Below are 27,236 nucleotides of genomic sequence, written 5' to 3'. Positions count from 1 at the left end.
TTGAAACCAGGCAAGCATGGCAGGTCACGACGTGCTGGGCAGTGTGAAAGCATAAAACCACAGGCTTTTGTGTGTGTGCAGCACAACACAGACTATTATCATCACAATAAGTTTTTATCTTCTCTAACGTGCGTTCTTCTCCCACATACTGGTCTGCTGGTTTTCTGTCAGCTGGCTCTGTTCACAAAGCCTCACACAGTTCTTCCTACTAAACACAGACACGTCTTCAGATGACTGTAAATAGAAAGCTATGAAAAGGGTGCAGCACCCCTCCTCCACCGTTGCGCTCTGTCACCTGACTGATGACATCACCACTTTTTTTCTTTTCTTCCTGTGTCACATTTGTACATTCCCAGAAACAATGATTTTTAAAGTTAAGTAAACTGGCTTGAGGGGAAATTCCTTAACTGCAAAGCAATCACACGCTGACATGTCATTACGCAATCTCGGGATTTACTGCTTCAAGACAAGTCAAAGAGAGCACAAGAGAGAAAGCTTAAACACTGAATTGTTTTAATGGTGTTAAAGTTATAAACTGTTTGGGACTGTTTAACATACGATGTCAATAACACTGCCAAAGGTAACAACTTGCATTACACTGAATTTCAAAGATTATGATATTAGCTTTACGAAAACTGTGTTGAAAACTGTTAATTGGCAACACAAATGTTTTACTAATCATAAAAAACTAAATACCTTTATTTTAAATAATTCAAAAATAAAATACAGACATCTGTTTTAACCCTTTTGGGTGAGCATATGTCACCATGATGCATGTGTGGAATGTGAGAGTCATTTTTATATATAAAAATCTGCTTGTCAGTTACGCAGAAACAAGTCCTCCACCCCATCAACTCATGACATGAAACTGAATTCACTTCCTCTCAGGAGTGTAAAGTTGCTCATCTCACACTTGAGTCGCAAGAGAGTATGTTCATCTTCACTAAGGTAACGGATTCTCTGCATCCGTCATCTGTTTCAGTTCTTCCTGCTGAACCTGACCGTGATCAGGCTGCTGTCTCTGGCCTACACCAAGATCCCAGAGTGAGCCTTCTGGTTCAGTTTTATTACATCTCAGCATGGCCAGTAAGTGTTGCCTGAAGTTTCCACACAGGCCGAGATACAGCAGAGGCCTCAGGCTGGCGTGAAGGCAGCCTAACGCAGAGGTGACCATGAGAAGGGTTTTTAGTGAACCTTCAGAGCTTTTATGTAAATCATCAGGATGTTTCTGAAGTCTGTTCTGGACAGTGTCCAAAAAAAATATGAAGTTATACGGCATCCAACACAGACAGAATACGCCCACCAGAGACAGGATGACGGTGACATTTCTCTGCCTTCGGGCCCCATTAGAGCTGCACTGCCGCCATAGCATATGTGAGAAGATCATCAGCATGAATGCAGGTAGCACCAAGCCAAATATGTGGTGGAACAGGCGTGACCACAACTGCCAGTCAGTTCCAGATTGAGGGTAGATGTGAACACATGTTTTCTCTTCTGTGGAGTCCTTTTTAGCCCCTGGGGAAATCCAGTCAGGTACGGTGAGGATGACAGAGATAAGCCAGACTGACAGGCAGCTGATGTGAACAAAGAAGGGCTTCTCGTGGGAATACAACTGGATGCCATGGATGGCAGAGAGGTAGTTTTGAAGACTGATGCAAAACAGCAGAAAGATTCCACAGTAGTAGTTGAGCTAGAAGAAGACAGGGAGAACTTTTAGTGTAAGACACAAACCTCTAACTTCTATAAAAATTACACTTCATTTCTTCCCTTTCACATCTGTCCTACTCTAAACTGCTGTTCTAAGCTTGTTCTCTTCCTTAAAAATGTTAAATACTCAGTGGATGTCACTGTCATCCTGTTGAGTACAATGACTCTGTTCTGCATGTTCTGCCAAGAAACGAAATTCAGCAGAAAAATTATGGAGTACAGCAAAACAAAAAAAACTTTCTCACAGCTTCACTGAAAATGTCTTGCTTTTATTTTCAGTCTCTATCTGATCCATACAACATCTAGTCCTTACCTTGAAAGCGACTCCAAAGATCTGGCTGAAAATGCCCAAGGACCAGTCACAAGGCTGACTTGTCTGTGCAGCCCAGAAGGGCAGCATTAACAGGAGGAGGATGTCCGCGATACTCAAGTGGAGAATAAAGGTGTCCGATATGCTCCACAGTCTCCTCTTTTGAACCAGAACTGTCAGGAGAATAATATTTCCCAGGATTCCAACAACAAACACTATGGAGTACAGAGCAGGGACCCACACTGCCTCACTGCCTCTTTTCACAAAAGACTCATCCCCTGGATACTCATACACATAGTCCTCCTCAGGAAATGTGTCATTCTCTTTAAATATTCCATCGAGATCCACATCTAGATCACCCATGTTCGTGAACTGTGAAGACAAAAATGTTGAAACACTGAGACCAGACAAAAATGCTGCAGTGCCTCAGAAGCTCTATGTCAGAATAGATTCCTCTCTTTCTTTCTCTCTGGGTAAAAGTCATGTTAGTTCCCTGAAATTTCCCGTTGGTAAACCCAGCTTATAGTAAATGCACAAACATACAACAACTCACATGTTGTGATGTAGCAATTGTGGGGCTGACAAACGGAAAGTACAGTTCTCCTTAGTCACTCACACACACACACGCGCGCGCGCACACACACACACACACACACACACACACACACACACACACACTTTTAATCTATAAAATTGCCTCCCAGCTTTGCTTTTTACCGTTGTTAAAATAAAGCTTCAACAAAACCAGAAGATTCAAGAGTTAAGGATAAGGAACGCTAAGCTTGCGCACACAGTTATTGCAAACAGAAAGTAGACAGAATTATCAGTAACTTTCATGGCTGCCAGTAAAATGTTCATATGTTAAAATACATATTGTAGGAGGGCTGATATATGCAAATAAATGTACGTACTTCACATAAAGAACTTCGGCTGTAGAGTTTGAGCAGCTTTCTGCGCGTTGTAGGTCGATGATACTAAAAACAGGACCCGCGCATAGCCTACCGCTTCAACCTCGGGTCACTCAGTTTTAAAGGGTGACTACCGGTCGGGTGTTTTTGGAGGGAGCACAGACGAACTCCCGCAGCTGTCCGACGCCTGTCAAGTACAACTGAAAAAGGCGCGATAGCGTTCTTTACAGCTACCAAACACAGTTAAATTATAGAACCATGAAACTGTAATTACAGAACAATACGCTGAAAGTAGATCCACAAACATAAGCGCTCCAGCGAGCAGACGTAACTTAGAAGGAGACGGTGAAAAAAAAAAAAAAGCTGAGCTCACCACAGTAGTTCGCTTATCGGAGACACGCCCCGCACACAAACTGCTACCTTTAAACGTGTCACGCACATAAAGGAATTATAAACATTTTAATTTGTACTCCACTGACTTGTTTTGGTTCATCACACGTCACCTCGCTCGCAAATTGCCACTTCAGGCAAATAATACAATACGCGAAATACAATATTTTTCAAAATAAAATACTGCATAATAATTATAATACAGCGGATACGACTGAAAATCCAAAAGAAAGAGAATTTAAGAAAAAGACTAGGCTCTGTGGTTTTGCGGCGCTCAGACAGACACCTTTCAGTGGCGACACTGGCTAATTCTCTGTGACCTCCGTGTTTAATGTGGAAAAACAGGTGGTTTGTTTTGAAGGTGGCCCCCAACTCACTTCCGTGTCTCGCCTTTAGACGTCTGGCTTGATTCAGGCTTTCTGAAAAGAAGGAAACAAAACAGACAAAGCGTCGCATAAATAGCTGCTAAACTAGAGGGAGCTGTTGAGAGATGGGTTGGCCGGCTGGAGTTACCTAACTCCACTCATAAAGTGATGATGTTGCTATTTAAACAAACCTAAGAGTGTAGCAGATAATTAGAATGAAGTAGAGAGCTAAATATCAAAAATGATGCCAATCTAACTTTAATTGTGAAAGAGACACTTTCACAATTTCACAAGACACAGTTTCATATTAGTTATTTTAATTAAACTGATTTTTAACATGACCTGCTCAAAAGTCGTTTACCGCAGTCTGTGGCCAAGACGAATGCAGCTGTTGTTTGTTGGTGCAGGTGTCAGAATATTTATAACATGCAATACTTTGAAAAAGTTTCAAGCCGTCCTTCGTTTTTAATTTTTTTTCTGGAAAAATAGGAAATAAGTCAATGTGTAAACATGCTTATATACGGAAGAGGATTAGGGCCACTGGAAAAAAAAAAGAATTCTGATTTTAATCTCAGAATTCTGAGATTAAAGTCCTCTGAAACCCAGAATTTAATTTTTGTCCTCTGTTGGGGACATTTATATGATCTATGAGTCCTGCTGCACTGTCAATGTGATATCCAGGGCTTTCAATTAACAACACATTTGTGGGGGGTTGAGCTAACAGACTACATAGACTTTCTTTTCAAAATGATGGGAATTGCAGCGTGCACATTTTATGTCCAGGTGGGAAACAGATACATTGTTTTGCTGATATTATGATTCTATTGCCAAAACTCAAATTGTTTCAATTTGAAACTCTTAGTGGTTATGTGTAGGATTTCAGAAATGTACCACCATTTCCAACCTATATGTCCTCACTTCAGAAAGCAGAGGGCAGGGTGAAGCAGATTTTACTTGAAAGTGTGGAAGGGAAGCCAGACTTACTGCTGTCATGAGGTAGAGGAAGGCGAGACATTAGAGCAGGAAGGTGAAAGCTCAGAGGAAGACATAAGCTTTTAAGGTGCCTTAGCATGAACAATGTGCTGCCACCCATACCATCCATAATAACAAGTATTAATTGTACGGCTCACATGCACGCATACGCAGGCACGTGCGCGCGCGCGCGCCCACACACACACACACACACACACACACACCTTCTTTATCCTTTTTGATTAATAGGATATATGATAAAAATGCTTTGAACTGTGAGCCTCGCGTCTTTGTCAGTTAACTTTCAACAACACTTAAACTGGATTGATTCCCTGCACAGGTCAGTGCGTATATGCCAGTTGAGAAACCAAATTTCACAACTTCAGAGCCCTAGCTTGTACACTACTTCTTACCCACAATGGACTTTGGAGACCATCGTGTTCCCTCTTTTCAGGCTCAAAAGCTGGTACGTCCTCGTCTGAGCCTTTACTTTCTTACTGTAATGTTTGACCCTCCTCCACCTTGTTTGTATGACTACACGTTCACCATTCTAAGTAAAAGAGTAAAGAAATCCCCTCAAAAATAATTTGAGGTGTAATAAAATGACATAATTCTGTAATCAAGCCAGACCTGGGCCCTATTTCAGGAAGCCGGTTTAGAAAACTCAGAGTGAAAAACGATACACAGGGTTGAGTAACCCCGAACTGTCCAACTCGGAATATTCCGTTTCAGAAAGGCTGATAACAATTAGTTCAATCAACGCGGAGTTGCTTTAACCCCAAGTGAAGCGCGCGGACGAGGATACATAAAGCCCTGATAAGCGAAGCACAGATTAAGCGAGTCACCATGGAGACGGAGGGAAAGAAGGCGCGGTCAATGTATTTCACAGCGCTTGAGGCCGAAATTCTGATGGCAGCATATGCCGATAACATGCAAATTTTGCAGAAAAAAAGTAACACAGCCACAGCTGCAAAAGAAAGGGAGCATGCATGGCAAAACATAGCCGACAGAGTCAATGTGTGAGTGTTAATTTAAACATTGATCTAGGGATTTCCACCCATTTAACACGTTATTTTATTATATTTTATTTTTTATTTTATACATTTTATTTTGTGATGTGATGTGAGCGCAGGTGCAACCCAACAGGCCCCAAACGTTCCTGGCAGCAAGTAAAAATGAAATATGAAAATATAGTCCAAACAGGTAAGGTGTAATTGTATTATGAGCCATAGTGCTTGGTCTGTTTGTCCCATGTAAATCAATTGCAGTTAGAGGCTACATTAATTTCCTTTCTGTAAGCACTTATTGAAATTATCTGAGCACATTACAAGTACATATTTGCTTACTCTGTATGCTCAAATGTGACCCCGTTATAGCCAACAGAAAAAAAGCGGAGGCCTGAAAAACAGGTGGGGGTCCTCCACCACCACCACTCACAGAGGCTGAGCAGTTGGCCCTCAGCCAAAACAGTGGGCGCCCTGTGGCTGAAGGCATCTCTGCGGGGACATCCTCTGAGTCAATAACCCCGCAAGACACAAGTGCCTACATAAGAGGTAAATTCAAAATAATACATGATGTGCATACATCCTTTCTTCACAGTCACCTTTGCAGTGCTACTAATTCATTTGATAAACTCTTTACCATAATGAATTATTTTGTAGTGAAGTTATTTTCCTACTGATTTTGCCTTCCCTCAGTCTTGGTTGTCTTTGAGAGCAATATGACAATGAAGTGTAAGCTGATTGGTATGTTTGTTAATTGCCATTTGGTCCCTTGTAAGTTATAAGTGACCTGTATAAACCTCATATTCTATCAGTTGATGGTGGTGGTGTACTGCATCTGGTGCAGCCTCCTGTTGAGCCAGACCAACATGCAGTTGTGAGTAATACTCCACAGATTACATGAGTTTACAGTAGAACAGCAATGTTGTTTATTTCTTTACTACAGGAAAATAATGAAGAAACATTGACAGCTGTTACAGAGGAGGAAGCAACAGAGACACTTTATGAGGTTTACATCTTTTAATACTTTGTGTACAGGAAATACAGGCGACCAATAAAGCCAGTTGAACAAAAAATCTGTTTATTCTTCTTTCAACATGTTGAGGTGATGGGTCAAAAGAAATGATTGTGACATATGGTGTCTCTGACTGCGCTTCCATCTTGTATGTCCGTGGGAGGGTCAGGATGTTCATGGTTTGGATCACTGCTGATGTTTGGTTCAGAAGGACAGTGTTCTCCTCTAATTGTGGCAATGTTGTGAAGAATCACACATGGCCACAATAATGTCACATGCCCTTTCTGGGGTGACCCTGAGTCTTTGCAGGCACTGGAACCGGGCCTTAAGCATTCCGATAGTCATTTCAATTCTGGCTCTTGTCCTGCAATTAGCCAGATTATATCGCTGCTGTGGGCCCGGTTCAGGGTCAGGGTAAGGGGTAAGCAAATAGGGTAAACATGGATACCCCCTATCACCAAGCAAGTAGCCAGTGAACTCTCCTAAGACAGAAGGATACACTTCAGTTCAAATGTCCCTGAAGCAATTGGTCTTTATATATTTTAAAGTATTCTCAACTCACCATGTCCAAATTTTGTGCTCAGTGTACATTCACGGAATATTTGTGAGTCATGGACAGAGCCTGGCCACTTGGCTTCCACATTTGTGATAATGTTGGCAGCATCACATATGATCTTCACAGTGCAGAGAACACAAATTAGCATCCATGACTATAATGAAATGATTTGTTAGTTTGAAATGCTACAGGGAACTATGTACCTGTACATTAATGCTGTGGAAAGACTTCCTGTTCACATAGTCTCCTTCATTTACTGAAGGAGCAATGATTGGAATGTGAGTGCCATCTGTACAGCCAATCACGCCTGGGAACCCTGAAAATAAATGTAAAATTTAAGTAGTAGTTCAAGTATCACCACATCATGAATTAAGTTTTGGTCATCCTGATACCTGCAATTTTGTGGAATCCCTCTTTGATGAATCTTGTGGGTCTGTGACCGGGGAACACCACAAACGAGTACAGGAGACGTTTCAGTGCAACTGTAACATTCCTGACTGCCCGACAGACGGTAGCCTTGGAAACGTGCTCAGCGTCACCAATATTATACAGAAAGCTCCCGTTTGCAAAAAACCGAAGTGCAATACAAATAATATGTAATGAACTGAGAGAATGTCCGCGATGTGTCACATGAGCAATATTAGGCCTGAGGATGTTATTCAAATAAATTATAGATTGTGCTGAAAAAACGGTAACGTTCACACAGGAAATCATCAGGAAATGATAAAATGTCCGAACGCGCTCTAATCACTCTCTCCCGGCGGAGAGCTCTGCGGAGAATTTGGGCTTCAACATCTACTGGCTCTTCAAGGAAGGAGCACGCCATGTCCGACACTTCCTACAGTCAGGTTTCTGACAAAGAGGCGGAGAAAGTCAGGGTTAGTTGTAGTAAACCTGCTAGGGGGCAGGTTAGCTTCACGGAGTGTGTCGTCATAGTAACTCACTCAGAATTAATCTAAACTCGCTTTGTGAAACCGAAAACCCAGAGTTTTCGTTAACTCAGGGTATACTTACTCAGAGTTTGCACTAAACCGGCTTCCTGAAACAGGGCCCTGATGTCAGCTACAAGGTACAGAAGATTAAAAAAATAACAACCTCTTCTGAGGTTTCTCTTTCCATCATCATACCCAGAACATCTCAGCTCCAAACTTTGTGTCAGGGAGTTTTTTTTACACTATATATGGTATTTTCCCACACTCTTATTTCCTAAAGGGCCATAACAGCAAGTGTATCTGCGTATTTGATATGGCCGTTTTTTGTTTTTGTTTTTAAACTTGTTTGTTTTGTTTAAATGCCAAATACCCTGATGCACTTGTCCCATCGTGTCTAGGCATGGGACAGTACCAACCTGGGGCTCTTTTGCACGCATGCAATTTTCTAAAATAAAAAATTCACCAAGAAAAACAAAGAGCTTTACTTTGTTTCCAACTAAAAGAACACAGTTTTATCAGGCTGGTTGTGGACCCTGAAAAGAAATACACATCACACATTGAACATTATGTATCCTTTTCCTTTTATTTCACAATTATTATTATTTGATACATTTTGGTATATAGAAAATAAGTAACATCAAAGCATATCTGCAGAAGATATAAGAGATATATTAGAGACACAGAAAGAATCTTGACAGTACATTCTGAAGGAAATGGTGGCAGGTGTGATGCTAAAAGTAGAGCCACTTTGCAGCGTGCAAACACAGCTACCTTTCCTGACTTATAGCTTCTCTGAGGTTATCTTAAACAAGAATGTAGGGTTGTAAAACACAAAGCACATAACAGCATTTCCACTTAATTTAAGTGACATAATAATAATAATAATAATAATAATAATGCATGTAATTTGAAAATGCCATTATTGATCTAAAAGGTGTTTTGGTTGTACGTTAGTGAGTTTCTGAATCTTAATTTGCTGAGCTGTAAAAAACAAAACAAAACAAAACAAAACAACCCCCCCCCCAAACAAACAAAAGACTTAACACTTTAAAAAATATATAAAATCTTAGAAATGTGCACTGTAATATGTGCAAAATTAGAAAAAATGTTTTAGACATAAGCACACATTTTGAGCAAAAATCTGCTATGTAAACAAAAGAAAAGTAAACATTTTAAATGTAAACTTATTTTATTGCTAGTCAGGTTAAAGACTATTCCACTACAATTCTTTTTAAAATATTTGTGAATCAGTTTTAAGCATAAGACACATTTAGAGCAGGATTAAAATCTGCCAACAAAAACAAACAACACTACATGCTGTTGTCATCCGGTCTCCTGTCTGGACATTCCCAGTACTCATGCTACAACAGTGAAATCAAGATGTAAAAATACTGGCGACCATCAGTGCTGCCCCTCAGGCTCCATGACAGGAGGACCAACATAAAAACGGACAACGAACAGAAACAATCTGAGGACTTAAATACACCGGATTAGGAGAGGATGGACAACAGGTGGAAAGACATCAGGAACAAATCTGACAAAACAAGGGAAGCCAAACTGAACATAACACACATGAGATAAGGTACTGTCAAAATAAAACAACAAGTGACACTCACATAGAGACCCAGGCAAGAACATGTAAGCAAAGGGAGACGAAACTCAGAGACACGACTAGGGAGACACAGAACGAGGGTGAGAGAGTGAGGGACAGAGAGGGTGAGGGAAACCAGACACACACACAGATGCCCACATGCCTGTGGAAACGGGCAAATAAACAAGACAAGACAGACTCCACTGGGTGGCAAAATAACGCAGGAGATACTGAGGAGGACACGCAGAGGCAATACCAAGGCAAACAGGACCCGAAAGGAAAAAAAAAAATCAATAGACATCAGGGCTTCAAACTGAACATAAGAATAGCAATAACTCTATAAAGAAAGAACAAGACCAAACACTGCAAAAACACATTCTACAAAATACGTCATGGACCTAAATAAACTCAAAGCTGTGGGTCAATGAACCAGTACCATGACAGTAACATCATCATGATCACATCTGAGCTTTCTCACGAAAGAGTATGTTTCTCTGTTCATCTTCCCTAAACTGACTGGTTCTCTACACCCATCATCTGTTTCAGCTCGTCGTCTTCATCATACAGATACTTACAGATATCTACTTTTAACCCTTTTGGGTGAGCATATGTCACCATGATGCATGTGTGGAATGTGAGAGTCATTTTTATATCTAAACGTCTGTTTGTCAGTTACACAGAATAACATCCTCCAGCCCTTGAACTCATGACATGAAACTGAATTCACTTCCTCTCAGGAGTGTAAAGTTGTTCTACTTACATCTGAGTCAAAATCTGTTCATCTTCACTAAGCTAACAGATTCTCTACAGCCATCATCCGTTCCAGTTCTTCCTGTTGATCCTGACCGTGATCAGGCTGCTGTCTCTGGCCTACACCAAGATCCCAGAGTGAGCCTTTTGGTTCAGTTTTATTACATCTCAGCATGGCCAGTAAGTGTTGCCTGAAGTTTCCACACAGGCCGAGATACAGCAGAGGCCTCAGGCTGGCGTGAAGGCAGGCTATAGCAGAGGTGACCATGAGAAGGGTTTTTAGTGAACTTTCAGAACCTTCCTGTGAATCATTAGGAGGATCCCGAAGTCTGTTCTGGAGAGTGTCCAAAACAAGTATGAAGTTGTACGGCATCCAACACAGACAGAATACGACCACCAGAGACAGGATGACGGTGACATTTCTCTGGATTGGGAGGCCATTACAGCTGCACTGCCGCCGTAGCATATGTGAGCAAAAGATCATCAACATGAGTCCAGGTAGCACCAAGCCAAATATGTGGTGTAGCAGGCGTGACCACAACTGCCAGTCAGTTCCAGATTGAGGGTAGATATTAACACAAGTATTAACTTCTGTGTAATTATTTTTACCCACCAGGAAAATCCAGTCAGGTGCAGTGAGGAGGACAGAGATAAGCCAGACTAACAGGCAGCTGATGTGAACTAACCAGCGCCTCCCGTGGGAATATAACTGGATGCCATGGATGGATGACAGATAGTTTTGAAGACTGATGCAAACCAGCAGAAAGATCCCACAGTAGTAGTTGAGCTAGAAGAAGACAGGGAGAACTTTTAGTGTAAGATACAAACCTCTAACTTCTATAAAAATTACACTTAATTTCTTCCCTTTCACATCTGTCCTACTCTAAACTGCTGTTCTAAGCTTGTTCTCTTCCATATAAATTTTAAATACTCAGTGGATGTCACTGTCATCCTGTTGAGTACAATGACTCTGTTCAGCTTTCTCACAGCTTCACTGAAAATGTCTTGTTTTCACTTTCAGTCTCTGTTTCACACAACATCTGGTCCTTACCTTGAAAACGACCCCAAAGACCCGGCTGAAAATCCCCCAAAACCAGTCACAAAGCTCAGTTGTCTGTGCAGCCCAGAAGGGCAGCATCAACAGGAGGAGGATGTCCAAAAAACTCAGGTGGAGAATAAAGGTGTCTGATAGGCTCCACTGTCTCCTTTTTTGAACCAGAACTGTCAGGAGAATAATATTTCCCAGGATTCCAACAAAAAACACTACAGCATACAGAGCAGGGACCCACACTGCCTCACTGCCTCTTTCCACAGGAACATTATCCACTGTGCTGTTAAACACTGTAAACACTGTAGTGTTATTCACTGTATTCGCTGCATCGTAATCATAATCATAATCACGGGTGTTGTTCTGGCCATATTCCAAATAGTCATCAGACTTTAAGATTCCGTCGGTTTCCACATGCAGCTGTGCCATGTCCATATACTGTGGAGACATAAACAGGACAGAAGAAAATACATCAGTGCCACCCACACTGCCTCACTGCCTCTTTTCACAAAAGGCTCATCTGATAGTGATAGTTAATGTTAGGGTCATAGTCAATTCCACTGTTCACATCCAGACCATCTGTACTCATATTCATGTTCTGTTGAACCAAAACAAAAAGTCAAAATACAGAGAGAAGATAAAAGCGCTGCAGTGCCTCAAAAGCTGTATGTCAGAATAGATTCCTCTGTCTCTCTTTCTGTGTGATGTACAGTACTCCGTTGTCGCTCCCCCCCTTTCTCTCTCTCTCTGTCACACACACACACACACACACACACACACACACACACACACACACACACACACACACACACACACACACACACACACTTAAAGTCTACAAGAAAGTCTCGCAGCTTTGTTATTGAGTGATGTTGAAATGGAGAGTCAGGAGTTAAAGATTAGGAACGTTAAGCCTGCCGACACAGTTTTTGCAAGCGGATTCAAAAAGAAACTGAAAGGGACATGCCTGCTAATTATAAGCACCTTCAATTGCTGCAAGAAAAATGTGCGTAACGTTAAAACACTTCACAAAAGTCAAAATATATTCATATTGCATGAGGGCTAATATATGCAAACAAATGCACTTACTTCACATAAAGAGCTTCAGCTGCAGAGTTTGGGAAGCTTTTTCAGGTGAAGAGATACATTATTTCTCTGAAATCTCTTAAGAAGCTGCGTTTGCGCTCAAAATTTAGGAATCATAAAACTGTAATACAGAAAACTCGCACGCACTGCGAGTACTCAATCTATAAAAAACAAGGGTCATGGTAAACGAGACGATAAGAAAAGCTGAGCTCAGCAAAGAATCTTCACTCACAATCATGCAGACGATGCGGACTCGTACCTTAAAGCCTCTCATGCACAGAAAGGACTTATAAACGCCTTAACTTCTATTCCACTGGGATATTGTGGTTAATCACGCCTCACCTCGTTGTTTTTCACAATAAAATATTGCATTATAATAATTTAACTGCAACAGATACGACTAAAAATCTCAAAGAAAGATGCGTTTACAAAAAGACGAGGCTCTGTGGTTTAGTAGCGCTCATACAGACGAGTTACACTGGCTCAGCCTCTGTGACATCCGGCTTTAATAAGAAAAAACAGGTGGTTTGTTTCGAAAAACCACATAACGTCACTTCCGTGTTACTAGTTTATATGCCTGGCTTGATCTACTAGATTTCAGCAAACAAAGATAATCGAATAAAGAGCTACTAAACTAGAGGGAGCTGTTGATATTGTGATATTGTGAGATGGGGTGGGCAGTTGGGAGATCTAACTAGACACAAGAAATCATAAATAAGAAAAGTCCTAAGGAAACACTGGTTCAAAGACATCTGTTAATAAAGTAATTATCATAAATCAGTTATCATTTGATTTATTTGGGCACTTATCTTGAAGTATTATTTAAATTCAACCTTAAATAATGGCCATCAAAGCACGTTAGGGACCCCTTAAAAAGTCTGCAGACTTTGTCCTTTGAACTTCTCTTATAGATTTCATTTCAGGAATTATTAGGTAGTCATCATAATGTCCCTGGAATTTTTTGATGTACTTCAAAGTATTTTTATTTAGTTTAAAACACTTTTAAGTCAGATATTTTAGACCTGACAACTGTCATGATATGCGTGAAGTTGTTGTTTAAGGTGCAGTTCATGTGGAAGCCACAGGAGGGTAGTGTTGAGCGCATAATAAAAAGTGATGGCAAAACCTAAAAGACTCTCATGTCTGCTCCCTGAAGCAATATCGTAACAGCAACTACATGCAGATTTTTTTTTAAAATAAATATTTTCCATACAAATTACGATGTTATTAAACGGAATAAACCAGGTCTTTTTTAAACCTTTCTGGATTGTTACTTCTTCTATTAACTGCTCTTTGGAGTTTGAATCATTTCTTTCATGAACTATGTGAGGCAGAAAGACGTTGCAGAGTCCCCTATTTGCTGATTCATGCATGGTTACCTCCAAGTCTGTGTTTTCACATTTAGCAATCATTGTATTGTTTTTGACGGTTACGATTTTTTTTTTTTTTTAAATCTTGACAGTTAATCCTTCGTTTCACTTGACAGGATGCTTCAAGTAAGCGTGCAGCTGTGTTGCAGTGGCTTAGTCATGAGTCACTCTTGACTAAAAGGTTTCTCTTTCCATCATTATACCCACACCGTCTCAGCGCCAAACTGCTCAAAACCAATTAGTTGCCCTAACTTAGTCATCTTAAGTAAGTTTTACTCAAATTTTTTGAGGCAACGAGTTTGCATAGTTTTTTAAGTTCTGGGAACTAATGAAATTTTACAGTGTATGTGTCAGTGAAATTTTCTATAATATAGACGGTACTTTCACACACTGTCTTATTTCCTTAAGGGTCATCACGACAAGTGCATCTGCATATTTGATATGGCAGTTTTGTTTGGTTTATTTATTTTATTAAAATTCTAAATGCACTTCCTGATGCTCCTGTCCCATACAGGCTGGGGACAGACAAAAAACTGGGAATCTTTTGAATGTCAGGTAAATTGGTAACCACTACACTATGGCGACACATGCAGTTATCTATAATAAAGAATCCAACAACACCTGGGATTTATTGTCACACCTGCAAGTGAGCTCAGTTTTCAGCTTAAACAATGTTTTTTTATTTGCACAGACAGACAGACAGATGTCTTTTTGATCCCACACGGGAATTTGCTGTGTTACAGCAACATGATAAAGAGTAAAAAATAGTACAGTCTACAATTCACAAGAAATAAACAACACAGTTATAGAAAAGTGCCTCTTGGTAACAGGCTTATACTGTGAGATAGAGTAGGAATTAATACATTTACAACGGAGATAAAAACCAAAGAACAGTAAAAATTAAGTTAGTAAAAAACAGTGAAGGTAAGACTGACATTGTGTAAGAGAGAAGTGCAAATTTCATTAATAAAAAATATTTATACAGTAAATATAAGAAGAACAGCTGAATGAAAGTAAAATATAAAATATGTTTGGGCTTTTGTGCCTGGCAGGTGTGATCACGTGTCACAGAACGAAGAGCTTCATAGAGAACGGTAGGAGTGATTTCCTGTAGAGTTCTTTATGGCAGCGAGGTTGAATCAGTCTGAGGGGGAAGGAGCTCTGCTGCCTCAGAAGTGAAGAGTGGAGCTGTTGTGATGGGCTGTCCATGATGGAGGGCAGTTTGTTCAGTGACCTCGTGTCCCTCACTCCAAACACCTCCAATTTCAGACCAATGATGACTGCGGCCTTGCAGATTAGTTTCTTGATCCTGATGGCATCTCTGTCACCGATGCTGCCCCTCCCCCCAAGTAGACAACAGCAAAATAGATGCCATTCACTAACAACACCTTACTGCTTCTTCCTACATTTTATTAGTGAAATGAATAATTGTGTTTTTCTGTCAATGACATTTTATGGTAAATGACCTTGTCATCTGCATACTGTACTGTGTGAGGGTTTCCTGGAGTAAACTTGTAGGGTAGCAATAGGAAACATGTCATTGGAACAATTTTTACAGTAAGTATTGTGCTGGAGTGAAGATGCTTTGAAAGTGTCTGTACCTGTACCTGGATCATTTAGCAGAGGTCGCGTTTATTTCTTGGTACATTTAGATCAGCTTCTATTATGAGTTTCCTGGTTTGAAACAGTCCTGACTGCTACCTGTCCATCATCCACACTAGATGTATTTCCAAAGAAGCCTTGGGTCATTCAGGCCAGTCGATGCTTCTTCCTTTCTCTGACTGGATTTTTTAGAAGATGTGTTGGATGAAAGACGAGGTAGAGAAGAGTGTGTTCACAGCTATCCCAAGTTTGGCCAACAGGCAGTAGATTCTTGGAAGCTTGAATCACATTGATTTATGAAATAGTGGTCTTAATGCTTTCTTCGGCCATCATGATCTTCTGTTACTCCTGCAGCATGGATCAGCTGTGGCGTGGTGCCCAGGGATTTAAAAAGCAGAAAGCTTTTAAGATTATTATGGCAGCCATTGCGGTTTTCTTCCTCTGTTGGACGCTGTACAATATCACACGCTGAAAACATTTCATTTTGACACAAGCAACAAAGCTTGTTCAGTCACAACATCTGATTCTGTATGCCTTTGTGGGTGTGGAATTCCGGTATCGGCTCCTGAGTATTCCCAGGTCTCTGTGTTCTGGTCAATCTGACCCCCAATCCCCTTCCTTGATGTCAAACAAATCTTATCAAGTCTACAAAACGGACATGAATGGACACGAAGCCAAAAACATCAGCACATCCATTGTATGTTTGCATATTTTTTGTGTTATATAACCTGAAAGAAGAAGTGGCTACTTTGTTTTCTGTATGTTACACTGCATTTATTAGCAGTGTAACATAAACCTAGCACAATCAAGTCTGTTTGCAGCATTAAAGTACACCCACACGGCCAACAGACTAATTAAAGGAATCGTTGGTGATCATTCTATGAAATTGGACTCACTTGCTGATAAAACTATTGCATTGGAAACAGCTTTCAAAACAGTGCACAACAATTGAAAAAACACAGAACAGTTGGTAAATTCCTCTGTGTACTCCATGATTCAGGTCCCATTTGAAGCCTCTAGTTTGTTTGATTTACTTTATTTGGAGGAATGAAGGCAGATGAATTAGCTTTCATTCACCTTTTTATTGAAAACAACCTAAAACTTACAGAAAAATAACTTGATAATACACATATATGTAAGACATCAAACCTAAAACTCAAACCTGTAAAAATATGTACAAACAAACATAATTAAAAACATAACAAAATCCAGAGTAGAAACTGATGAAGAAAAAGTACAAATTGGGGTTTGCTGTAATTCTAAGTGACTGAAAGCAATCCTTTGAACGTCTCCAAATAACACAAGTGGAGGTGTACATCTCCACTTGTGTTATTTAGGTGAGTTCAGTTAAGGTCTGTTCATTTTTAGACATCCTTTTAAAAATAACAGGATTTCCAGGGGATGTCGATCCCACCCTGAACTATACCCTTTATAGTCATCAGGTGAGGATTTTACTTACAATACTAAAGGCTAAATTTATTTTCATAGACAAAATGCTTATTTTTCATATAATTAAATTTTGTCTTAAAAAAAACTCTTCATACAGTCAGCATCGTAAAAGTGAAAACATCTTTCAAAATTCAAATTTACTATGCGCAGTTCATTTTAACATGTCTCCATTGTGCTCCAAAAATGCTTTATTTAAAACAAACTACGACAAAATAACTATGGATAAAAAAGCAATATGGATATTTGCTACATTTTGGTATATATGGAAACAACAACAAAACAAATCTGCAGAAGATATATTAGAGGTATATAAGTCATGCAGAGAGATTTTTTTTTTTACAGTGCATACTGCAAGAAAGTAAATGACGTGTGGTGAAATTATGGCCACTTTTTCCTCTGTCACTAGTTTATACAAATGAAGCTTATGTGCAAGTTCAATAACGAAGATCTGTATTCACTCATCCTGGGTCAAAGTATTCACCAAGTAGCTGAATTCTGTATTTTAACCATGGTCAGTTTTTTCTCCTTAGCTCTCAGCGTAGTAAATAAGCACATATGCACAGTTCTATTTTATTCATCTCCCAGAGATTTTTAGGGTTTTTTATGAATATGAAAATTGAAAAACACAGGCTGCAGGGCTGAAAGCTGTAAAAGCTTTTCTATTTAATTTGTGGCATAATAACAATGCATGTATTCTGGAAATGCTGTGTATTGCTGGTGATAATGAAGACCACCATCAGGGCTGTAGTAATAAAGCTTATGTGTAAATTCAATACAGAAGATCTGTAATCACACACTTGCCTGCTTTCCTGGGTGTGTCTACTGCTTTCCCACGCTGCTAATCTCACAAGTGACATCATTATTCTAGTCCAATCATCTTCGCACTCGCCTTCTTTGAACCAATCAGCCTCTGCTTCGGTTTAAATCTGTCCACTCCATCATTCTCCCTTTCAGACTCTCTTTTATGCAACTCACCTCCTCCCCAGCTACACCTCAGACACCTTAGCCAGAGCTCTACTCAACCCTCAGTTTTCATCTTCACCACCTCCACCAGTGTCTAGACTCTGAGGGGATCCTGTTAAAAACTCAATCACTGCGATTCGGTTCTGCCATGATGAGTCATTGGACTCTAATCACCAAATACATTATTTTCTCCATCTCAATAAATCATGCTTAATCCTTACAAGTGATCTCTCCTTGTTGAAAAAGCATTGATGCTGATCTAAAAAGTGTTTATGGTGCATATTAGTGATTTTTTAATTGTTAAATTCTGATGAACTGTATTAACAAATTTAGCAGTTTGAAAAAAGTGAAAAATGTTTGTTGACACATCTGTAACATCATAAAAACAATGCAGTTTTAAATATAAAACACACATCTTGAACAAAACTCAGCAAAAACAAAAAAACAAAATCTGATAAAAATGTAAAATGAACATTTAAATGAGTAAATAGGTTTTTAAATGCTAAGTTTACTTTTAGTTAAAAGGCTGTTCCAAAGTATTTGTGTGTGTTTGGGTGCACAGAGCACAGGGATGGGAAACTCCAGGCCTCGAGGGGCCGGTGTCCTGCAGGTTTAAGATGTGTCCTTGATCCAACACAGCTGATTTAAATGGCTAAATTCTCCACAGGCCTGGTAATGAACTAATCATTAATTTCAGGTGTGTTGACCCTGGATGATATCTAAAACCTGCAGGACACCGGCCCTCGACGCCTGGAGTTGCCCACCAATGACATAAAAAGAAACATGAAACTATGTTTATGGCAATAAAGTTACAAAAAGTGTTTATGTGTTGTTTAATGTAAGAAGTCAGTAATACTATCACAGATAACAGTTTGCAGTATATCAACTTTCAATGATTACAGCGTTAGCTTAATGATAAATGTGTTGAAATCAGTTCACTAACAGCACAGATATTTCACTATTGATTAAAAAAAAACTATATATTTTTATTTAAAATAATAAAAAAGAGCTACATTTTGTGCTTTTGGATTAGTATGAGTCACCATGATGGATCTCCAAAACCTTAGCATTATAGTGAAATGTGAAAGTAGTTTTTGTAGATAAATATCTACTTGTCAGTTACACAGAATAAAGTCCTCCATGCCTTGACATGAGATTGAATTCATATCCTCTCAGGAGTGAAACAACATGCTGCTCACATCTGAGTCAGAAGAGAGCATATTTCTCTTTTCATCTTCAATAAGCTAACGGATTCTCTACGACCGTCATCTGTTTCAGCTCTTGCTGTTGATCCTGACTGTGGTCAGGCTGCTTTCTCTGGCCTACACCAAGATCCCAGAGTGAGCCTTTTGGTTCAGTTTTATTACATCTCAGCATGGCCAGTAAGTGTTGCCTGAAGTTTCCACACAGGCCGAGATACAGCAGAGGCCTCAGGCTGGCGTGAAGGCAGCCTAACGCAGAGGTGACCATGAGAAGGGTTTTTAATGAACTTTCAGAACCTTCCTGTGAATCAATAGGAGGTCTGTTCCGGAGAGTGTCCAAAACAAGTATGAAGTTGTACGGCATCCAACACAGACAGAATACGACCACCAGAGACAGGATGACGGTGACATTTCTCTGGATTCGGGCCCCATTAGAGCTGCACTGCCACCATAGCATATGTGAGAAGATCATCAGAATGAATGCAGGTACCACCAAGCCAAATATGTGGTGTAGCAGGCGTGACCACAACTGCCAGTCAGTTCCAGATTGAGGGTAGATATTAACACAAGTATTAACTTCTGTGTAATTATTTTTACCCACCAGGAAAATCCAGTCAGGTGCAGTGAGGAGGACAGAGATAAGCCAGACTAACAGGCAGCTGATGTGAACTAACCAGTGCCTCCCGTGGGAATATAACTGGATTCCACGGATGGATGACAGATAGTTTTGAAGACTGATGCAAACCAGCAGAAAGATCCCACAGTAGTAGTTGAGCTAGAAGAAGACAGGGAGAACTTTTAGTGTAAGATACAAACCTCTAACATCTATAAAAATTACACTCGACTTCTTCACTTTCACTTCTGTCCTACTCTAAACCTCTGTATCTAATCTTGTTCTCATCTTAAACATGTTTTAAGTACTCAGAGGATGTCACGTGTCATCCTGTTGAGTATAATGATTCTGTTCTGCATGTTCTGCCAAGAATCTGCAAAAGAGCAGGAAATGACAGAGTGCAGCCAAATATAATCCAAGCCAAAACAACTTTCTCACAGCTTCACAGAAAATGTATTACTTTCACTTTCAGTCTCTATCTGTTCCACACAACATCTGGTCCTTACCTTGAAAACGACCCCAAAGACCTGGCTGAAAATCCCCCAAAACCAGTCACAAAGCTCAGTTGTCTGTGCAGCCCAGAAGGGCAGCATTAACAGGAGGAGGATGTCCGCGATACTCAGGTGGAGAATAAAGGTGTCCGATAGGCTCCACAGTCTCCTCTTTTGAACCAGAACTGTCAGGAGAATAATATTTCCCAGGATTCCAACAAAAAACACTATGGAGTACAGAGCAGGGACCCACACTGCCTCACTGCCTCTTTTCACAAAAGACTCATCCCCTGGATAGTCATAGGTGATGTTAGGGTCATAGTCAATTCCACTGTACACATCCAGATCATCTGTACTCATATTCATGTTCTGTTGAACCAAAACAAAAAGTTAAAACACATGTGTTGAAACACAGAGAGAAGAAAAAAGTGCTGCAGTGCCTCAGAAGCTCTATGTCAGAATAGATTCCTCTCACTTTCTTTCTCTCTGGGTAAAAGTGAAGTCAGTTCCCTGACATTTCCCTTTGGGAAGCCCAGATGAGCCTTTATAATACATACACGAACACATCACAACTCATATGGTGTGATGTAGCAATCGTGGAGTGGACATAAAATGAAAGTACAGTACTCCGTTTCCCTTTGGTAAGCCCAGCTTATAGTGAATGCAAAACATACAGCAACTCACATGTTGTGATTTAGCAATTGTGCGGCTGACATAGACGGAAAGTACAGTTCTCCTTAGTCACTCACTCTCTCACACTCTCTCTCTCTCTCTCTCTCTCTCACACACACACACACACACACACACACACACAAACACACACACACACACTTTTAATCTATAAAACTGCCTCCCAGCTTTCCTTTTTACCGTTGTTAAAATAAAGCTTCTACAAAACCAGCTAAGCTTGCGCACACAGTTATTGCAAACAGAAAGTAGACAGAATTATCAGTAACTGCCATGGCTGCCAGTAAAATGTTCATAATGTTAAAAGACATATTGTAGGAGGGCTGATATATGCAAACAAATGCACTTACTTCACATAAAGAGCTTCAGCTGCAGAGTTTGAGAAGCTTTCTGTGCGTGTGATACTAAAAGCAGGACCTCAGTATGTCCTACCGCTTCAACTCCAAGTAAACCAGTGTTAAAGGATCAGTACTGGTCGGATGTTTCTCGCTTTGCCTGGGTTGACGTAGAATGCAGGGCAAAAAAACTGTCAAAACCGCACATAAAGAGCTTCTAACACTAGAGGGAGCTGTTGACAACATGACTTTGTGAGATGGGATGCAGGGCAAGGGCACAGTCGTTTTAACAGTCACTTGACTTCACCCGTTCCAGGAATTGAATTTTAATCAAGATTGTCAAATTTGGATTAATTGAATTAAAAAAAAAATGCATTCCTTTGAAAAAAGTTTCAAAGACAAACTTTGATCGATACAAAGAGAAATATGTTGCAAAATGCGAGAACTAAGAGATAAGAACATTTCAAAAAACACAATTCTGTTGCTCCCTGGCAGCAAAATATATGAAATGAGATGTGGTTCAAGACTTTTCCACAACACTATATGTCACACAAAGCTACAGCAAAACAACAAAATACATTACATAATGGATATCCATTGCGGATTTTCTCCCATATCACGTATCATTTGTCTAGCTGTTTGATGTACCAATATGATAAATATATGTTACAGGTGGCTGTAGATATTCACTGTTGTTTCTCTCTCCAGACCTTCTATGGAATTATATTTATCCCATAACAAATAAACCAAGCAAATAATTTCATTTCACGGGTGCAATTAAATCCCTTGCGTGTAAATTTAACGTTTAGTACTCAGCAGCCACGTGCAGAAAGAAGCCATTGCGCACGGGAGACTGTCTGATTTGCATGCGCTACGCCAGTTTTATGCTTTCGCGCATAGCTCTCTGCGAGAAATCCTGCTTTCGCGAAAAAACAACTTTTGACTGTGTGGACGCGAAGCCCAAAGGAGGACGGGGTCCTAATGTGATTGGTCACTTTAATGGCCACTTCAGGGTACTGCGGAAACTGAGTTACACGTGAGGAATTAAATTGCGGCCGAGAACAGAAATAATTTCACTGGCGTAAAAAAAAAAAAAAAAAAAATCATGACAAATATAATTCCATGGATAATATTCATTTGATTTAGATTTTTTTTTAGGGTTTTTTTTAGGCCTTCTCTTGTACACTTTCTTCAGGCTTTTTAGGGACACACCGAGACCAGAGTAATATTTTTAATTATAATCAGAAATTCTGTGTCCAATATTACAATACACCCACAGGACCAAAATTATTTAATTAAATTACTTTACTTGTTGTTAAAGATGCGCAAAGAGCTTTAGAAACAAGCCATTTAAAACATCTTACAGCCGGTAAATTTCGTTGATGAGGTCTACTGGTCTCCAGGTTTCAGTTGCAACTTGAAGCCTGTCTACTGGTTTGCTCAATTTTCTTCTTTTGACAGAAAAATTAGTCTTCAATTATCTTTGCAGTGAAAAAATGCTTAGATTTGAAAAAAGAGAGCCTTATTATTACATGCATAAAGATAAAACATAAAGCCTAAAACTCAAACCTGGCAAAGAATGTAAACAAACATAATTAAAAACATCTATACAACAACATCAACAGCACAAACATTTAAGAACAAAAAGTAAAAACAAGGAAAGCAGAACAAATGGTGACTAAGCAGTGGTATAAAAAAGCATTCATATCCCCGTTATGCTGTTACTGCTTAATAAAATCCTTGCCTTCAGGAGTTTTGTAATCAATGAAAAGAGTGTAGGAACTTTAATCTCACTTTAAATACAGGTGTTCTGTGAAGGTCTCAGAGATTTGTTGGTGATCATCAGTGAACACTTAGCATCATGAAGATTAAGGGATGCACCAGACAGGACGGGGATGAAGTTATGGAAAAGTTTAAAGCAGGGATAGGTTATAGAAACATTTCCCAAAACTCTGAACATCTCACAAAGCAATGTTTAATGCCTCATCTGAAAATGGAAAGAGTGTGGCACAACTGCAAACTACCAAGGCATGCTCATCCACCTAAACTGACAGGCTTGACATGCCTACTTGCAAAATGCTGTGTGGTGGAAAACTAACACTGCACCCCACCCCAACCATCAAACATGGTGGTGGCAGCCACGTGATGTTCAACCTGTTCAAGGCTGCAAAAGGATTATGACTCAAACAGGGGTCCAGATGTAATTATTATTGTGAATCTCTGGTGAGACTAGAAAATTGCCGTTAACAGAGGCTCTCCATGCAGTCTGACCGAACTGAAGCTATTTTGGAAAAAAGGAACGAGCAAAAAATATAGTCTGTAGAGACATACCTGAAAAGACTTGCAGCTGTAATTGCAGCAAAAGGTGGTTTGATAAAGTATTGATTCAGGGGACTGAATACAAATACATGCCACGTGTTTCAAATTTGTAAAAAATGTTTAACACCATGTATCATTTTACTCCCACTTCACAATTTTGCACCACTTTATGTTGGTCTATTAGATAAAATCTGAATAAAATACATTTTGGTTTGTGATTGTAATGTGAGAAAATGTGGAAAAGTTCAAAGAGTATGAATACTTTTTCAAGACACTGTAACTTTCAGGCTTGATTATTGTTTGGCCAACTGATCAGTATGAGAGTAAGATAAGATAAGATAACCTTTATTAGTCCCACGTGTGGGAAATTTGTTTTGCTACAGCAGAAAGTGGACAGTACAAAGTTAGAGTAGAGTACAGAGTAAGTAACAGTTTCCTAGTGACTGGTACAAAATTGAATGTTTTAATGTTGTAATGCTTTCTGTTACACAGAACTGTGACTGAATAAAAGCAGTCCTTTAAATAAGACTGGTATACAACTCCACCTGTAGTTTGTATCCATGCTGCTTTTGGAAATAGCAGGATTTCCAGACGATGTGGATCCCAAAGCACTCTTAAATGAGGATTTTTACTTTCAATTTTAAGAGATAAATACATTTTTGCTAATTAATGAAATAATTAAATTCATTGCAGTTTTTTCCTCACAAAATTTCTTAAAGAGTTTTTTTTAAAACTATCCACAAAGCACTACATCTTTTAAAATTGAAATTTACAATCTACAGAGATTTACACAGTTCATTTAGCATGTTCAAACACCTCTTAAAATTGACACATTTAAAACCAACTCTTAAAAAAATTACTATCAACTATATGGATAATTGGTGGTAAATAATGTACATAGTTTGGAAATACTGTATATTGTTGATGAGGGAATAATAAATGGCACTTTTGCTGATGTAAAAGTTTTAGCTGTATAAAGAACATGTGGAACATTATAAAAAATGTTTTAGACATAAACACACATTTTAAGCAAAAATCTTAAAAGCAAAAATAAAATTAAAATAACAAATTAACAATTAAATAAGTCAAAATGTTCCTTTATGGTGATTTTACTTTCAGTCTGAAGGCTACTCCGCAGCACTGACTAAAGGAAAGGAGCTGGAGATGTTCCTATTTTCATTCGAGTGAACAAGACTAGAAATGAGTACATCAGCGGGATGGCCCAGGTTCAACAGTTTGTAGACAAAGTTAGAGAGACATGGCTGACATGCTTTGGACATATGCAGAGGAGAGATTGGAGATATAGTGGACAAAGGATGCTGAATGTGGAGATGCCAATCAGGAGCAATCCACAGAAGAGATTTACGGATATAGTGAAAGAGACGATGAAGAGGGTTGGTGTGACAGTGATGGATGCTGAGGATAGGTGAAAATGAAAGCAGATAATCTGCTCTGGCGACCCAGCTGAAAGTAAAAGTAAAAGAAGATGAAAACATAGATAGGGTGAGTATGTGTTACATCGATTACGTTGATTAGAGGTAACCATTTGGGAGAGGCGTCTATTTAAATTCAGTTTGAATTATTGTTATTCTTGGTCAAAGGAATAAAAAATACAAAGAAAAACAGTTTCAATGGTTTTTCTTGGTGTGGCCATTAAAGTGTTAATTCATTAATTGTCAATCCATAGTCAGGAGTGTAACAATATTTTGCTCACATCTGAGTCACAAGAGGGTATTTATGTCTGTTCATCTTCACTAAGCTAACAGATTCTCTACAGCCATCATCCGTTCCAGCTCTTCCTGTTGATCCTGACCGTGATCAGGCTGCTGTCTCTGGCCTACACCAAGATCCCAGAGTGAGCCTTTTGGTTCAGTTTTACTACATCTCAGCATGGCCAGTAAGTGTTGCCTGAAGTTTCCACACATGCCGAGATACAGCAGAGGCCTCAGGCTGGCGTGAAGGCAGCCTAACGCAGAGGTGACCATGAGAAGGGTTTTTAATGAACTTTCAGAACCTTCCTGTGAATCATTAGGAGGATCCCGAAGTCTGTTCTGGACAGTGTCCAAAACAAGTATGAAGTTGTACGGCATCCAACACAGACAGAATACGACCACCAGAGACAGGATGACGGGGACATTTCTCGGGATTGGGAGGCCATTACAGCTGCACTGCCGCCGTAGCATATGTGAGCAAAAGATCATCAACATGAGTCCAGGTAGCACCAAGCCAAATATGTGGTGTAGCAGGCGTGACCACAACTGCCAGTCAGTTCCAGATTGAGGGTAGATATTAACACAAGTATTATCTTCTGTGTAATTATTTTTACCCACCAGGAAAATCCAGTCAGGTGCAGTGAGGAGGACAGAGATAAGCCAGACTGACAGGCAGCTGATATGAACTAACCAGCGCCTCCCGTGGGAATATAACCGGATGTCACGGATGACAGAGAGGTAGTTTTGAAGACTGATGCAAACCAGCAGAAAGATCCCACAGTAGTAGTTGAGCTAGAAGAAGACAGGGAGAACTTTTAGTGTAAGATACAAACCTCTAACATCTATAAAAATTACACTTAATTTCTTCCCTTTCACTTCTGTCCTACTCTAAACTGCTGTTCTAAGCTTGTTCTCTTTGAAAATGTTAAATACTCACTGTCTATTGAGTACAATGACTCTGTTCATACTCAGTGGATGTCACTGTCATACTGTTGAGTACAATGACTCTGTTCAGCTTTCTCACAGCTTCACTGAAAATGTCTTGTTTTCACTTTCAGTCTCTGTTTCACACAACATCTGGTTTTTACCTTGAAAACAACCCCAAACATATGGCTGAAAGTCCCAAAGAACCAGTCACAAAGCTGAGTTGTCTGTGCAGCCCAGAAGGGCAGCATTAACAGGAGGAGGATGTCCATAAAACTCAAGTGGAGAATAAAGGTGTCTGATAGGCTCCACTGTCTCCTTTTTTGAACCAGAACTGTCAGGAGAATAATATTTCCCAGGATTCCAACAAAAAACACTACAGCATACAGAGCAGGGACCCACACTGCCTCACTGCCTCTTTCCACAGGAACATTATCCACTGTGCTGTTAAACACTGTAAACACTGTAGTGTTATTCACTGTATTTGCTGCATCGTAATCATAATCACAGGTGTTGTTCCTGCCATATTCCAAATAGTCATCCGACTCCTTTAAGATTCCGTCAGTATCCACATGCAGCTGTGCCATGTCCATATACTGTGGAGACAAAAACAGAACAAACAAAAATACATCAGTGCCTCAGAAGCTGTATATGAGAAAGTGAAGCCAGTTTGCTGAAATCTCCCCATAGGAAACCCCTAACACAGACACACCCCACTCGCAGATTGGTAGCTTAAAGCCCCTCAGGCACAAAAAGAGTTATAACCACTTTAACTTCTTCTCAAAATTGCCACTTCATTGCCAATTATTAATATTTGTTATTTGTCATTCATGTAATTCATTATTTTATGTCAGAAATTGTCATAGTGACACAAAATTCTGGAATTTCTAACAAGGTCCAAAACAGAAAGTGAAGCTTTAATTTATTTTAGTTTCAGC

The 27,236-nt window shown here is 39.7% G+C and overlaps 4 protein-coding genes across 9 annotated transcripts; all 4 read right to left on the bottom strand.

The window, feature by feature from the left end:
* Positions 1-167: 167 nt before the first annotated feature.
* Positions 168-12,870, bottom strand: LOC120732555 (C-X-C chemokine receptor type 3-like). Of its 5 annotated transcripts, XM_040030237.1 has the most exons (4): positions 3,299-3,399; positions 2,929-3,125; positions 2,021-2,389; positions 168-1,690 (listed from the first exon to the last, which is right to left on the bottom strand). In XM_040030237.1, the coding sequence occupies exons 3-4, from the start codon at positions 2,378-2,380 to the stop codon at positions 944-946; spliced, it is 1,107 nt and encodes a 368-aa protein (XP_039886171.1). In that variant the 5' UTR covers positions 2,381-2,389; positions 2,929-3,125; positions 3,299-3,399; the 3' UTR covers positions 168-943. The 5 variants fall into 5 exon arrangements, with proteins under 5 accessions (XP_039886171.1, XP_039886172.1, XP_039886174.1 ...); XM_040030238.1 differs by lacking the exons at positions 2,929-3,125; positions 3,299-3,399 and adding an exon at positions 12,635-12,870; XM_040030240.1 differs by lacking the exons at positions 2,929-3,125; positions 3,299-3,399 and adding an exon at positions 3,405-3,442.
* LOC120732551 (C-X-C chemokine receptor type 3-like) lies at positions 8,719-13,002 on the bottom strand. 2 transcript variants are annotated; one of them, XM_040030228.1, is made up of 3 exons: positions 12,891-13,002; positions 11,549-11,983; positions 8,719-11,284 (listed from the first exon to the last, which is right to left on the bottom strand). In XM_040030228.1, exons 1-3 carry the CDS (start codon positions 12,903-12,905, stop codon positions 10,535-10,537), a joined length of 1,200 nt encoding a protein of 399 aa, XP_039886162.1. In that variant the 5' UTR covers positions 12,906-13,002; the 3' UTR covers positions 8,719-10,534. The 2 variants fall into 2 exon arrangements, with proteins under 2 accessions (XP_039886162.1, XP_039886161.1); XM_040030227.1 differs by having other exon boundaries at positions 12,864-12,967.
* A 5,709-nt stretch (positions 13,003-18,711) lies between these two features.
* LOC120732557 (C-X-C chemokine receptor type 3-like) lies at positions 18,712-21,506 on the bottom strand. Its single transcript, XM_040030241.1, has 3 exons — positions 21,359-21,506; positions 20,337-20,690; positions 18,712-19,992 (listed from the first exon to the last, which is right to left on the bottom strand). Exons 2-3 carry the CDS (start codon positions 20,685-20,687, stop codon positions 19,252-19,254), a joined length of 1,092 nt encoding a protein of 363 aa, XP_039886175.1. The 5' UTR covers positions 20,688-20,690; positions 21,359-21,506; the 3' UTR covers positions 18,712-19,251.
* A 3,096-nt stretch (positions 21,507-24,602) lies between these two features.
* LOC120732552 (C-X-C chemokine receptor type 3-like) lies at positions 24,603-26,934 on the bottom strand. The gene is made up of 2 exons (XM_040030229.1): positions 26,463-26,934; positions 24,603-26,166 (listed from the first exon to the last, which is right to left on the bottom strand). Exons 1-2 carry the CDS (start codon positions 26,889-26,891, stop codon positions 25,417-25,419), a joined length of 1,179 nt encoding a protein of 392 aa, XP_039886163.1. The 5' UTR covers positions 26,892-26,934; the 3' UTR covers positions 24,603-25,416.
* Between the last annotated feature and the right edge of the window lie 302 nt (positions 26,935-27,236).

Source organism: Simochromis diagramma, unplaced genomic scaffold, assembly GCF_900408965.1.
Source record: "Simochromis diagramma unplaced genomic scaffold, fSimDia1.1 OVJJ01000361.1, whole genome shotgun sequence".
NCBI lineage: Eukaryota > Metazoa > Chordata > Actinopteri > Cichliformes > Cichlidae > Simochromis > Simochromis diagramma.
This window is presented reverse-complemented; position numbering and strand designations above follow the sequence as displayed.

Bases quoted from the DNA above. Each gene is read 5' to 3' on its own strand.
- LOC120732555 (XM_040030238.1), bottom strand. From the start codon at position 2,380: ATGGGTGATCTAGATGTGGATCTCGATGGAATATTTAAAGAGAATGAC. The intron at 1,691-2,020 runs GTAAGGACTAGA...GTCTTCTTCTAG, and splicing joins TCTTTGGAGTCGCTTTCAAG to CTCAACTACTACTGTGGAAT.
- LOC120732551 (XM_040030227.1), bottom strand. From the start codon at position 12,905: ATGAGAGGCTTTAAGGTACGAGTCCGCATCGTCTGCATGATT. The intron at 11,984-12,863 runs GTGAGTGAAGAT...ATGTCTCCACAG, and splicing joins TCCGCATCGTCTGCATGATT to TATATGGACATGGCACAGCT. The intron at 11,285-11,548 runs GTAAGGACCAGA...GTCTTCTTCTAG, and splicing joins TCTTTGGGGTCGTTTTCAAG to CTCAACTACTACTGTGGGAT.
- LOC120732557 (XM_040030241.1), bottom strand. From the start codon at position 20,687: ATGAATATGAGTACAGATGATCTGGATGTGTACAGTGGAATTGACTAT. The intron at 19,993-20,336 runs GTAAGGACCAGA...GTCTTCTTCTAG, and splicing joins TCTTTGGGGTCGTTTTCAAG to CTCAACTACTACTGTGGGAT.
- LOC120732552 (XM_040030229.1), bottom strand. From the start codon at position 26,891: ATGGACATGGCACAGCTGCATGTGGATACTGACGGAATCTTAAAGGAG. The intron at 26,167-26,462 runs GTAAAAACCAGA...GTCTTCTTCTAG, and splicing joins TGTTTGGGGTTGTTTTCAAG to CTCAACTACTACTGTGGGAT.